The sequence below is a fragment of the Gopherus evgoodei genome, chromosome 7 (genome assembly GCF_007399415.2).
Source record: "Gopherus evgoodei ecotype Sinaloan lineage chromosome 7, rGopEvg1_v1.p, whole genome shotgun sequence".
NCBI lineage: Eukaryota > Metazoa > Chordata > Testudines > Testudinidae > Gopherus > Gopherus evgoodei.
The window spans coordinates 36,176,176-36,189,893 of record NC_044328.1 but is presented as its reverse complement, the minus strand read 5'-3'; the positions used below and the strand labels follow the sequence as shown (position 1 = coordinate 36,189,893).

The 13,718-nt window shown below is 40.6% G+C and overlaps 1 protein-coding gene across 5 annotated transcripts in view; it reads left to right on the top strand.

Annotated features, from left to right (window-relative positions):
• Positions 1–13,718, top strand: part of PTEN (phosphatase and tensin homolog) — an 87,574-nt gene that overhangs the window by 28,318 nt on the left and 45,538 nt on the right. For 3 of the 5 annotated variants that reach the window (XM_030571167.1, XM_030571165.1, XM_030571169.1), the window contains exons 2-3: positions 2,941–2,985; positions 10,854–10,897. In XM_030571167.1, the coding sequence (XP_030427027.1) occupies positions 10,871–10,897 (27 nt within the window). In that variant the 5' untranslated portion in view covers positions 2,941–2,985; positions 10,854–10,870. Of the gene's footprint in view, positions 1–2,940; positions 2,986–10,853; positions 10,898–13,718 lie in introns of those variants that run through there. The other 2 variants (XM_030571166.1, XM_030571170.1) reach the window with 2 other exon arrangements.

Here is a 13,718-nt window from a genome sequence, read left to right as displayed (position 1 = left end):
CCTCAGAATGGAATGCATAGAGAGAGTTTCTTGACACTTAAATTACTGTTTCTTGGAGTAGAAACCCACAAGTGGAAAGGCAGTTCTTGATTTAATCCTAAGTGGAGCACAAGGTCTGGTTCAAGAGGTGAGTATAGCTGAACTGGTGACAATAAAATAATAAAATTTAACCTCCTGGTGATGGGATGAGGGACACCGAAGCAGGCCACCATGGTAGCTTTTAATTTCAGTAAGGGAAACTGTACAAGAATTAGCACGTTAGTTAAACAAAAATTAAAAGGTACAGATCCGGAAGTGAAATCCTTTCAAGTTGCATGGAAACTTTTTAAAGGCACCATAAGTGTCTCAAATGTATACCCCAAATTAAAAAACATAATAAGAGGACAAAAAAGTGCCATTGTGGCTAAACAACAAAATAAAAAGCAGTGATGGGCAGAAAGGCATCCTTTAAAACGTATAAGTTAAATCCTGTTGTGAAAAATGGAAAAGAGCATAAACTCAGGAAAGTGAAGTGTAAAAATATAATTAGGAAGGCCAAAAAAGAATTCGAATAACAGCTAGCCCAAGATTGGGGAGTGGGGAAGCAAGAGATTTAAGTACATCACAAGTAGGAAGGCTGCTAAACAACCCCTGGGGCCACCAGATGATCGAGATGCTAAAGGAGCATTTACGGAAGATTAGCCATTGCAGAGACACTAAATGCATCATTTGCATCAGTCTTCATGGCTGAGAGTGTGAGGGAGATTCCCAAACCTGAGCTGTTCTTTTTAGGTGACAAATCTGACGAGCTGTCCCAGATTGAGGTGTCATTAGATGAGGTTTTGGAGCAAATTGATAAATTAAACAGTAATAAATCACCAGGACCAGATGGTATTCTGAAGGAACTCAAATGTGAAATTGCAGAACTACTAACTGTAGTTTGTAACCTATCATTTAAATCGGCTTCTGTACCAAATGACTGGAGGATAGCTAATGTCAGACCAAATTTTTTTTTTTAAATGGTTCCAGAGGTGATTCTGGCAAGTATAGGCCAGTGAGCGTAAATTCAGTACCTGGCAAATTAGTTGAAACGATAGTAAATAACAGAGTGATCAGACTCATGTATGAACACGATTTGTTGGGCAAGAGTCAACATGGTTTTATAAATACAAATCATGCCTCACCAATTTATTAGAATTCTTTGAGGGGAGTCAAACATGTGGACAAAGGCGATCCAATGGATATAATGTACTTAAATTTTCAGAAAGCGTTTGACACCAAGGGCTCTTAAGCAAAGTAAGTTTATCATGGGATAAGAGGGAAGGTCATCTCATGGATCAGCAACTAGTTAAAAGATAGGCAACAAGGATAATAATGAATTATCAGTTTTCAGAATGGAAAGAAGTAAATAGTGGTGTCCTCCAGGGGCCTGTACTGAGACCAGTATTGTTCAACATGTTCATAAATGATTTGGAAAAAGTGGTAAACAGTGAAGTGGCAAAGTTTGCAAATGATACAAAACTACTAAAGGTAGTTAAATCCAAAGCAGACTGCAAAGAGTTACAAAGGGATCTCACAGGTGAAATTTAATGTTGATAAATGCAAAGCAGTGTATATTGGAAGACATCTGAATTATGCATATAAAATGATGGGATCTCAATTACCTGTTACCACTCAAGAAAGAGATCTTGCAGTCATTGCGGATAGTTCTCTGAAAACATCCGCTCAACATGCAGTGGCAGTCAAAAAAGCTAACACAATTTTGGGAACCATTAGGAAAGAGAGAGATAAATAAGAACGAAAATATTATATTGCCTCTGTATAAATCCAGGTACGTCCACATCTTGAATAGCATATAAAAAGTATATTGGAATTGAAAAAGGAACATGAAAAGGTAATAAAAACTGAGGGTTATGGAACAGCTTCCATAGGAGGAGAGATTAATAAGACTGGGACTGTTCAGCTTGAAAAAGAGACCTTGAAGAGGGGAATATGAGAGGGTCTGTAAAATCATGAATGGTGTGAAGAAAGTGAACAAATAAGTGTTGTTTATTCCTTCAGATAACTTCACAGGTTGATCCTCGATTCTTGTGTTAACAGGCAGCAGGTTTAAAACAAACAAAAGGAAGTATTTTTTCACACAGCAGATAATCAGCCTGTGGAACTCTTTGCCCAGAGAATTTTGTGAAGCCCAAGACTATAACAGGGTTCAGAAAAGAGCTAGATAAATTCATGGAGGGCAGGTCCATCAGAGAATATTAGCCAGCCTGGGCAGGAATGCAAAACTCTGAAGTGTCCCTAGCCTCTGTTGACCAGAAACTGGGAATGAGCAATGGTATGTTTATCTGTTCTGTTAACTCCCTCTGAAACACCTGGCATTGGCCACTGTAGGAAGACAGGATACTGGGCTGGATGGACCATTGGTCTGACCCAGTATGGCTCTTGTTGTGTTTGGTGTATCAGTACAAGTGGATGAGTAAACTTTACAGAGAAGCCCATAAGGTATGTTTCTGGTAAATATTCTGTGTATATGATTACATTGGAAGTAATTATTATAACCATTTCTTATTGAAATAGTTAACTAGATATCCTTCTGGTAAAAAATGTAAACCTAAAACGCAGTAATACAAGTTTAAAAAAAATCTATATTGTTGACAAATGGAGCATGAATACTAAAAATATATTTTGTAATTAACTATACAGGCCTAAAACCTGCTGCCTTCACTTATGCAAGTAGTCCTCTTGATGCTAGTGAGGCTACTTGTATGAGCAAGACGTGCAGGGTTGGGCCCCATCACTGTGTCTCAAGAGATATTGTGGGGGATTAGCCTGAATTTCAGACTCAAAACTGCTTAGTTTGAAATTCATATGAAAACGTTTTTGTATTGTAAATATATTAAAATATCTTTGAAATAGTAGTAGCCAAAATAAATTTATGTAAATTACCTTTTCTCTTTTAAGGTTTTTGGATTCAAAACATAAAAACCATTACAAGATATACAATCTGTAAGTATGCTTTTATATCTACACTTTTCAAAACAATGTTATAAACATAGCTCATGAGTGAAAATGATTTCTTTTTATGCTTGGACAGAACTGAATATACTGTTTTACAGATTTATTAAAACAATTATTTCAAGAAAACTAATTGAGAGCACTGTTACTTCATTTAGTAAAGTGTAATAAAGAAATTACATGGAATGCTGGTATGAACTCATGATACTTGATCTACTTCAAGTTGCATGGCATGGAGCCCATTTTAGATCCTGTAACCATGTGGCAAATTCAGAAGTAATTCACATCATGGTTTCTGGTAATACATTAATGACATCTTCAGTGATGGAACTGCAAAACAGATATCTTCTGTTGTTTTGAAATTTATTAAATAGCACTGTATCAGTAGTATACACTTTATTTAAACAGCTCTATTTTGCATCTACATGAACTTTTGCTATCCCCATGTGCAATTTTGAATAAGTCATTGCAGCAGCTAGTGGAGTTGAGCTTGCCTTAGATTTATAGGTATAATGCTTCTGTGGATTGAGTAGTTCTACATACGTTTATGATCAAAATACTTAGTAGGATTTTGCTAATTATCTCCTCTGTTGTCTTTTTCCTTTTGTTTTAAACCTGATCCTGAGCTTGTTTCTGCATTCTGAAATGTACAGTTATGTTATGTTGATTTCAGCCAAAGTTTGCGAATATACGTGTTTCAAAAATAAGGTGCAGGAATAAGTAAAACTTAATAGGAGTGAAAATGAGGAGGATGTGGTGAGAGCCATTGTTCCCTTAATACAGAGAAAAAACAAGAGCCTTTGATATATGTTTTTTTACTGTCCTGTTTTTAAACCTGTCACTAATTGTGCCAGTTTCAAATGACACACACGGTAATGAGCAGTTCAACGCTCCCCGATCTTGTGACTAATATCGAGGCCACACGTCACTAAAAACTGAAGAAGCAGGAAGAAGTTAGTTATCCTATTTCACATTTTTCCAGGAAAAAAAAACTGGCTCCTACAAACTGGATTTGGGGGGACAATGGAGATGGAAGGATGATAAAAATCCTTCACTTAGTCTTGACCATTCTGGTTAGAGACCAGCAAATCTGCAGGTATCTGCTGTGTATCCACGGATGTGGGTATCCACGGACCATTTTTGCAGATTGCAGCATGGATGTGGATATAAATTTTGTATCTCCACAGAGCTCTGCAGCATACACTCACCCAAACAGAGCGGCTGTCACCCAGTCTGTAGGCTCCAGCTCAGCTCTCTGAATCAGTGTTTGACATTCTGGGAGTTGTAGTCCTCAGCTTCCTCGGAAAGAGGGAGTAAACTACAACCCCCAGAAAGTAGTGAGCCAAGCACCATTTTGAAGGTGAAGTTCTTCGTTAAACAGGCAGGCGACAATGACTATGTGCGTTAGAGCTGCCGCAACTGCGTAGGGGTGTCCGAGCCCCCCATGGGGAGGGTGGCGCTGGATAGAAGGACCCAGGGTTGTAGCCTCCCTGGCTGGAGCAGGGAAGGAGGTACAGAGGGGGTAGCAGGTCTCCAGGGAGAAGTGGAACTGGGGGTTGGTTGGGGCCTTGACAAAACCCTATGTCACTGCTGCACAGTGACTTGAGGAACTGTTTAGAGCCCTGCAAATCTGCAGATATCTGCGGCTTGCAAATCGGATGTGGATACCTTTTTGTATCTGCACATTTCACTCTTTCCCTGCTTGGTTAACTCAAGACTGGTGCAAGTGACTTAATAATGTCCTAGAATCTCCAAATTTACTCTTTGGATGAGGCTTTCATGTGAAAAATGTGCCTAAAGAGGTTCTCTTTCCTCCCTCTTCCACCTCCCTCTCCCCCAAGTGAATTGATTGGGAACAGGTACAGAATAAAATGACTCTACAGCCATGGTAAACATACTTTGTAAATGCCACTCATTTGTGTTGAGAATCCAGGAAATCTCTTAATTCTTATTACATGGACAGAATCTGTACAAATGCTTACACTAGGTAATCCTAAATTTAAGTAGGATTATAAAAGGGGTAATTCAGCATAGTGTTTGTCTCCAAGGTAGGAAAAGGATCAAATGCTAGCTTTTGGGCACCATCGAGGGGCACGTTAGTTATGGCATCTATGTATATCAGTCCCCAAGACATTCCTTCCCATTGTAGTTATTAACTTTTAATTTAAAAATGAGCAAAGTTGTTGACAGTACTAATTTTCTGACATGAGTATTGAAAAAATGAGCTGGTGTCCTGTGGAAAATTTGATCATGTAATTAGACTACCATAACAATGATATATGTGAACTTTTAGTGCTTGACTTTGCAACCTCAAAGTTGTTTTAATGTAGTTTGTTGTATGAAATCTCAAATAGTATCTACATTAGACAGATGCATCAATTTAACTTACGGTTTCTAAACCATTTTAGTTAAATTGGTGTTCAAACTGTGCAGATAAAGCCTACTGTAACAATTTGACATTTCACTTCCTAAAAAATATTTGTAAATTTAACTGGTTTCTTTTTTATTCATTCTTTCCTGTCCTTCACTCTTACTACTTTTGTACTTGTACACAACTTCTTGCAGTCTTCTCCTTTGAGTAATTAGTTGTGAGGCTGTTCCTTTGTGTATCCTCTTACTTCTATGCAAAGTTCCTCACCATGGGGGAAGATGGGGGTTTAGCTGGCTCTGGCATGAAGCCACATGTTCAGAACAGGCTGTTGCCTTCTCTTTGGCCTTGAGACCTGTCAGCCAAGTTGATGGATAATATCTCCTGTTTGTATGACAGCCAGGAAGGTGCAAATTGCTTGCAAGTTAAATCATGGCCATTTTAAAGCTTAAGTGACTTTTCAAAATTTTGAAGCCACTCAAGCTGCTAGGGATTCCTGATGTCAAGATTGGCTACAAAAACACAGCTGGAACTTGGATAAATTAAAAAAAATTGAAGTCTCAGAGGCTCATTTACTGTCTTACATTTTATTACAGTTCTAATTGGATTTTTAAACAGAAACATGTAAAATTCTAATTGTGGAAAGAATAGGTAAGATTTAGTACTTTTAGTGTCTATGTGCCTCATGCATGAGATTAAAATTTTGCATAGCAATGTCTGAGGCTGTGCGTGCCCCTGGTGCCTTTTTGTATTCCTGTGCAATTACATTCCCTCTTATCAAATATGACAGCAAGATGGAATCTAGTGACTGTCTAACCCACTACTCTGAGAGCTTCAAAACTTTTGTGTTTTTAACAACAAACTGCGAAGAACTTTGTCATCTCCATTTCTTCAAATTGGATGGTTCCTTAGAAAACAAAGCAAAAACCCCACTCTGGCAATTTCTCAGTATATACCCCCCTCAAGCAAGATGTGGATGGCATTAAGTTAGCCAACCTCAACATGGCTAATACCCTTACAGAATGCTGCACTGGCCATGTTGGGTACCATCATTGCATGTGTACTGGAGCAGATCCCCCTCCCACACATTGAGGAAGAGAAGATTTCAGTCTACAGTGGCATCATTAGCCAGGTCACTCACTTATGTCAGACTTCGATCTCTAGGAGCATGTGACAATGGAGGTACAGCAGCCACCTCAATCTGTACCTAAGGGAATCATCACCACAAGTTGGGTAACTAGACTTCAAAGCTTCCTGGTCTGGATTACAGAGACCCTGGATACTGAAATCACAGTAATCTGGTAAAAGTCCCTAAAGCTATTTGAAATACTAAGCTTTAAAACCATTGCCAGGATCACCCCCCCAATCAATAAGGGTAAACTTTTGCTGTCAATGGTACTATGGCACACCCTGCCAACTTTGCCCGATACATATATATATATATATAAGTGGAAAGGAGATACCAGGTTATTTCAGAAGGCTTTGAACACGTCTAAATTCTGGGGTCTCTGGTGGTATCAGCAGTAGAAGAGAAGTCTATGCTCACAAAAGGCACATCAAAGGAAAAGGACTTCTAAAAAACAAAAACAAAAACAAAAAAACAGCCCTCCAAAACCAAAAACCTGAACCTCTTCAGACACAGCAGATATTCTTCCACCTCTACATTGTGAACTGCAAAGCCTTGTTTGCAAAATGTAACTTCCTCAGCTGGGAAAGATAAATTACTTCTGTCTGAAATTTTCCAGGAGAAAGGAGTGGAACTGAAATAGATTATAAAAGGCCTAGGTGGTGGTCAGAAGAGCATTACAAATGACCATGGATGCGTCCAAATAGGGTTTGAGATCAATGACCATGGCTGTCGTCATGAAGAAAACCTTATTCAGTCATCCTGAAATGACTCCTAGCATTCAGGCTTCCCAAAAGAGGTGCAAGCCACCAGAGAGGGACCTGCCTTTTGAAGAGATGGAGCTCTTTTAGATGCAGAACAGAGGAAAGCAGCCCATTTACTGAAGGACTCTTGGGTCACATTAAGATTTGTAGTGATCTATACACTAGCTTCTATCAGAAACAATACAAATAGTAAGCTCAGTAAGAGGCACGTTCCTTCTCCTAGAGCAGACAACCTAAGTATCTGCCAAGGAAAAGACCATATACTAGAGGAGCTGCCCATTGTAGTCTTTAGGTTTAGTTCTATTATAACAGGCAAACAGGTATTGATAATCACCAACAGCTACCCTGTTCATTTCTACACCATATTCCCCACCTGTCCCTCAAGAAACTTTGCATGAGAGCCTATTCAAAAAAAAGTTGCCCTTGTTGCTTCATCTAGGAGCAGAGGAGGGAGATACCTCAGAAGTACAGAGGAAGAGACTCACTCCTGATACTTTCTTATCCTGAAGAGGAAAGGGATCCTATCCTAGACCTGAGGAGACTGAACAGATATATATGCCGCCTCAGATTCAGGATGGTAACCCTTGCCTCCATCATCTCATCTTTTCAGGATCAAGACTGGATCTGGCTGTCCTATCACAAGACATGTACGTCCACATAGCTATCAACCTGGCCGATAGGAAGTACTTGAGGTTCACAGTGTGGCCAAATCACTACTGGTACAAGGTACAGCCATTCAGACTCTACATGGTATCGAGAATCTACATAGAATACCTAGTGGGTGGTGGTGGTGGCAGCCCATCTGAGAAGATAGGATCCACATCTACCATTACACTTGACTGATCAGAAGCAGATCCCAGCAGGAGACAGCAACAGGCCTAGAATATATACGTTTGCATGCTTTCTCTTCTCCTTTTTGCCTGACTTAGATCTCATGGTGAGCTTTGAAAAAACTCTCATCCCATCACAGATTATAGAGTTTATAGGAGCTGTGATCCGTTCTAAGCCAGAGAAAGTATATCTGCACAAAGACAAGTACCTGTTCTTGTGAGAGCTGCTACCAAGATAAGATAAAACCAGCCTATGACATGCATACTTGCCTTGGGATATTGGGCCACATGTTGGAATACGTGTACATGACCCTGCTTACCAGATTTCACCTGTGGCCTTTATAATTCTGGCTCAGATCAGTCTACTCTCTACCATAACACCAGAAGGTCAGAGTACCACCTCATGTTCTTGCAGAACTGGAATGTTAGAACCCAAGAACATGTAGGGGCATAGTACTGTTCTCCAGCTCCCTCCCTGACAAGGACACTAATCATGGGTATTGCAGCAACAGCTTAGAGAACCCAACTGGACCCACCTGCAAATACGGTGGCGTTGGCCCTCAGAAGTCTTGAGACATTATTCAGACATCCTGGAACTCAGAGCCATCATATTAGGTAGAAATGACATACAAGTTGTCCTCCAAAATTCCAGTGCAGCTCCTGGTGGACTATGCCTCAGCAATGCACTGTATAAACAAGCCATGAATTATCATCTCATCACCTCTGTGTAAGTCATCAAACTTTGGACATAGAGCTGTCAATGCAGGATCACCCTGATGGTTCTCCATATCCAAGGTGTCCACAACAGTCTGATGGATTTCTTGAGTAAACTAGTAACAATCATAAGTGGTCACTGAAGAGGTCTATCATAAAATAGATATTCCATTGTTGGGGGAGAGAACTGTTTGCCACCAAGCACAACACCAAGTGTCAGAGCTTTTGGTCTAGAGGGGCCATGAGCTTGGGGTCTTTACCAGACACCTTCATTCTGCAGTGGAATTGAGGTGTGCCTTTTCTTTGATTCTCCTGGTCCCTCGTAGTGATATCTGAAATCAAATGAGTCAGAACCATCATCATTTGCATAGCTCCTTACTGGCGAGGGTAGTTTTGGCTGACAGACTTGCAACAGATGTCTGTTTAGTTGCTTGCTCAGCTGCCAGACTGCGTGGACTAGATATCGCAGTACCACAGTAATATACTTCAGGTCTGAAGTATTACATCTGACAGGCTGGATATTGGCTGGCTAAGTACCATGGATAGCAAGTTCAGGGTATCCTTTTACAAAGCAGGATGACATCTACCAGAAACACTTGTCTTAATGGAAAAGGTTTTTAATGTGTGGCCCAACATAGCTTTTACTCTGCAGGCTATACCATCAAAGATCCTCAACTCCTTGCTGCCTACCTTTTTAAAATGCTCTGGCCCAGAGTTCAGTTCCATTAAGGTCCCCCTTGCAGCGATCTCTGCTACCCATCTAGCGGTACAGTTTTATGCTTGGTCTTCCTCTTGAGTTATGGTCATGGGCCCTCTCTTTGAACCTGTCAGAATGCTCTTTCCTTTGTCTCATTCTGAAGACTGCATTCCTACTTGCTTTATTCCTTTGGTTAGGAGAGCAACTCTGAGCACTATGGCTGATCCTTCCTATATAATCTTTCATAGAGACAAGGTGGTGTTGAAATCTTACCCAAAGTTCATCCCCAAAGTGGCCTCCAATTCAGATGGAACTCAATTAACTTGTATTCTTTCCAGAGTCCCACTCTACACTGGAACATAAGGTAAACACTGGATGTTTTCAGAGTGTTGCTTTACTACATTGATTGAACTAAGTAGTTCAGATTGTCTACCCACTTATTTCCGGCAATAATTGGCCATTCCAAAGGCCAAGCCGTCTGAGCTCAGAGAATATCTGTGTGGATAACACAATGTATCTCATTGTTTCCAGTTGGCTGGTGTATATGTCTATCACGGCTCAGTCCACCAAAGCTCAAGTGACATTCTCCATCTGCTTCAGAAGTATGCCAGTTTCTGAAATGTGCAAGGCAGTGACATAGAGTAATCACTGATCTTCACCAAACATTTGTGCATTGGACTTAGCCACAAAGGCAGATGGCGAGTTCAGGACAGCACTGTTCAACTGATGCAACTGGTACTCCTTATTTCACCCTCCAGAAGGAGTACTACTTATCTGTCACCTGCGGTGAGATCCACACTGACATACTTGAAGAACAGTTTTTCTTACCCTGCAGTTCTTTGAGATGAGGATGTCTGTGTGGACCCTATAATAGATCCTCCTTCCCTGCTTTCAGTGTCTTCAGCTAATGGAAGTTTCGAAATGTGAGGGAACTGAGGGAGAGTCACAGCCACTCTGCCCTTTATGCCCTTGTACGGGAGCAAAAGAGAACAGGGTGCATGCAAGACCTTGATGAACACAGCTATTCCAGAAAGTCTGATCTTGGTCATGAAGCATATACATGCTTAAAGGGAGACGTACAATGACTACAACATCTTAAAGAATGACAGTTACTGTAGGGTAACCATTATTTTTCAGCAAAATCTTTTGCGTTTGCCATAGCAACTTAACCAATATATTTTAAACAAAATATTCTGAATTTCATGGACCAAGTCTAACTGTGGTGTTGAGCTGTAAAGGTGATGTGGACTTAAGTTTTTTTTTCTTAGCTTTCATATGCTGATCCTTACATAAAAAAATGTGATAGACACCTTAGACTTACCTAACATACTTATGTTGAACTTTAATCTTTTCTTTTTAGATGTGCTGAAAGACATTATGACACCGCCAAATTTAACTGCAGAGGTATGTTTGTGCTGCCTAGGGTCTAGGCTATTGGCTTTTTTTCCCTTCCAATCTCTCCTTTTATTTTTCTGAACTAAGGAACAAAGTAAAACTGTCAAATATTAATGTAGTGTTTGGGGGGAGAGAGAAGAATGATATTAACATAACTTAAGATTCCTTCATGAGAAGCTTACTGTGGTGCTTGACACTGTGTAGAAAGTATATTCTTAGCAATTACCTGTCATAGGCTAAAAACACAAATAGTTGAAATTTCAGTGTGTAAGCCTGAGGTTATGACTTAAAGCTGATTTTAAAACCAACTATGAAGTACTCCTTTTAATTTGATCAACACTTAGTTTATCAAAAATGGGGACTTTTACTGAAATTGGGACAAAGGTCCTTTCTAATATACAAGAGTCCATAGAATGAAAATGGAGAATAAGCCATGCTTACTGGTCAGAAGGTACATCTACACTGCAATAAATTACCCATGACACCAAGTCGCAGAGCCCAGGTCAGCTGACTTGGGTTTGCAGGGCTTGGGCTGCGAGGCTGAAATTGCAGTGTAAACGTTCCTTCTTGGGCTGGAGCCTGGGCTCCCGTCTGAGCCTGAAAGTCTATGCAGCAATTCTTAACCCTGCAACATGAGCCTCATCAGCCTGAGTCAGCTGACTCAAGCCAGCCAGAGCCATGCCATGAGTCTTTTATTGCAGTGTAGCTCTGCCAGAAAGTTCTGGAATCAGGCTTCCCCTATATAAGGAATTAAACGACATAACACTTCACTATTCTGCCTTTGTTTAAATGGGGCAGCACAGTGTCACTCTGCCTTGGAGCTTTGCCAGCTAGTGAGGGGATATTTTGGGTGCTACTGAGAATTCTGCCTCTTGACCCTCAGTTAACTAAAGTCTTTTGGTAGGACACCTGCTGAAAGTAAACGAATGTCACTGCTTCATGTCAGCACTTTTCTCTAGTGGTGGCTCTAGCTTCCTACGTGGTAGCATTGGCAGAGTCTCTCTGGACACAGTGCATTAGTAGTTCACTTTCATACTATAGTTCAGAATGGGTATGATAGAATGGATGGATAGATAAATAGAAGCTCTTCAGCATGGATGACCTAAGAGCATTTGAAGGAGCTTACTTTGCTTGAGATGGCACTCTAAAGGGAAGCACCTCCTGCATGTTATCTAGTAGAGTGGATTTTAGCGTTAATGGGCCATGCTGCAACTGTAATCTCTGGGACTCCAATCTAAGTTCATTAGGTTCTCCAATACCCTTCTTCTTATCTAGTCAGTGGTGGAGTCTCCTTCAGTGTTTGTTCCAAAATTTTCCAAAGTGGGGGGTGTGTGCCCCAACTGGGGAGCATGGACAGAACTCTCAATCCTATTCCTGAGTCTGTGTAATTTTTTTTAGTAGAAGCTAAATCTCTAGCTGTTATGGTTGCAAAGGAGACCATCAAAACACAATCAGAGTTTAACTGATTCTGCAGTGTTTGCCTGGGTTTACAGAGAGGCAGAAAACGTTCATTTCAGTGAGTACTAACTCATTTGTCGCTTGTGATTCTTTAAATGTCATCTTTCTTAACTATTTCACTGATTGTCAAAGCGTGTAAGGAAGGAGAGGAAGCATCCTATTAAGATAGATTCCAGGACTTCCAAGAGTAGGAGGGAGTTATGCATAAATGAATTTGGGTGGGCCTTTAACAATACATGGCCAGATGTCATCATTGCTTTCATTTTTATTTTGCATTATGAAGCAGGAGCTTACATTTCGAAATCACTGATTTATTGAAATCCTTTTAGTCTAGAATGTTACACAGAGTCCTTAACACAGTTGAATGTTTATGTATCATCCCAGTTGTTCTATCTTGCCTTAGCTGAGGTTGCTCAGTTAGTTGCATTACTTTTTGTATTTTTGTCTTTTCATTTTCATCACAAAAACAATAATCGACCTTTGATATCTGAGAAAGTGACTGAGACTCCCCTTCTTCTATACACTTTGCTTTTCCATAGGAGAAGAGGAAGCTTTAATAATTAAGGTACTCAGAAATGAGAAGTGATTTTGGGTGCTCAGCATGAGGCATCTCGAAGATGTCTGATATTCAGACAGTGGGTGGTCAGCCAAATCAAGTATCTTCCTTGTGGGGCAAATTAAGTCCAAAACAAAATTAAAAGCTATCCAGAACAAGGCCACGACCCCCTGTAGACCCATAGCTCTTTGCCTAGGTTTGTGTAACCTTTTGAGTCCTTTCCTCTCAGTATTGTCTCTCCTTGTTTCAGGGACCAAGCTGTCTTTCACCAGTCTTATGCTTCAACTTCCCTCAATTCTTGCCAGTGTGTAGGGATTTTCCCGCAGTCTTTAGGTAGGTGGTGTAGAGGAGCCTGGGTCCTCCCGACTACTTCAGGATCTAGCCCTTGCCCTGGGTCTCTGAACGGGGAATCACTTGGGCATTCCAAACTGTCTTGCTTCACTTTTTCCTAGGGCCATTTCATACATTTGCCTTAGGCCTTCTCTGGAATCTTCAGCTGAGCCCTTCCTAGGCCTATGGTTCCTTCTCGGCAAGGAATCGTGCAAGCCTTGACTCAGCTCTAGTCCCTGGCGAGCTTTCACAACAAGCTGTTCTTCCTCTGTGGCTTTCTCTCCAGAGGGAACCTTGGCTGGTTCTCATCTAAAATGGAACCTACCTCCAAATTTTGGTGGCAATATTCTGAGATACATCTCAGAATATTGTCTCCCTTAACCATGTCATGTTGGTAGTGGCTAAAGGACTACTTCAGTTTCCTTCTGTACAGCTGTCTAAAGGGCCTAGGACTGTAATCTTCACATGGAAGTGACCATTTTAGGA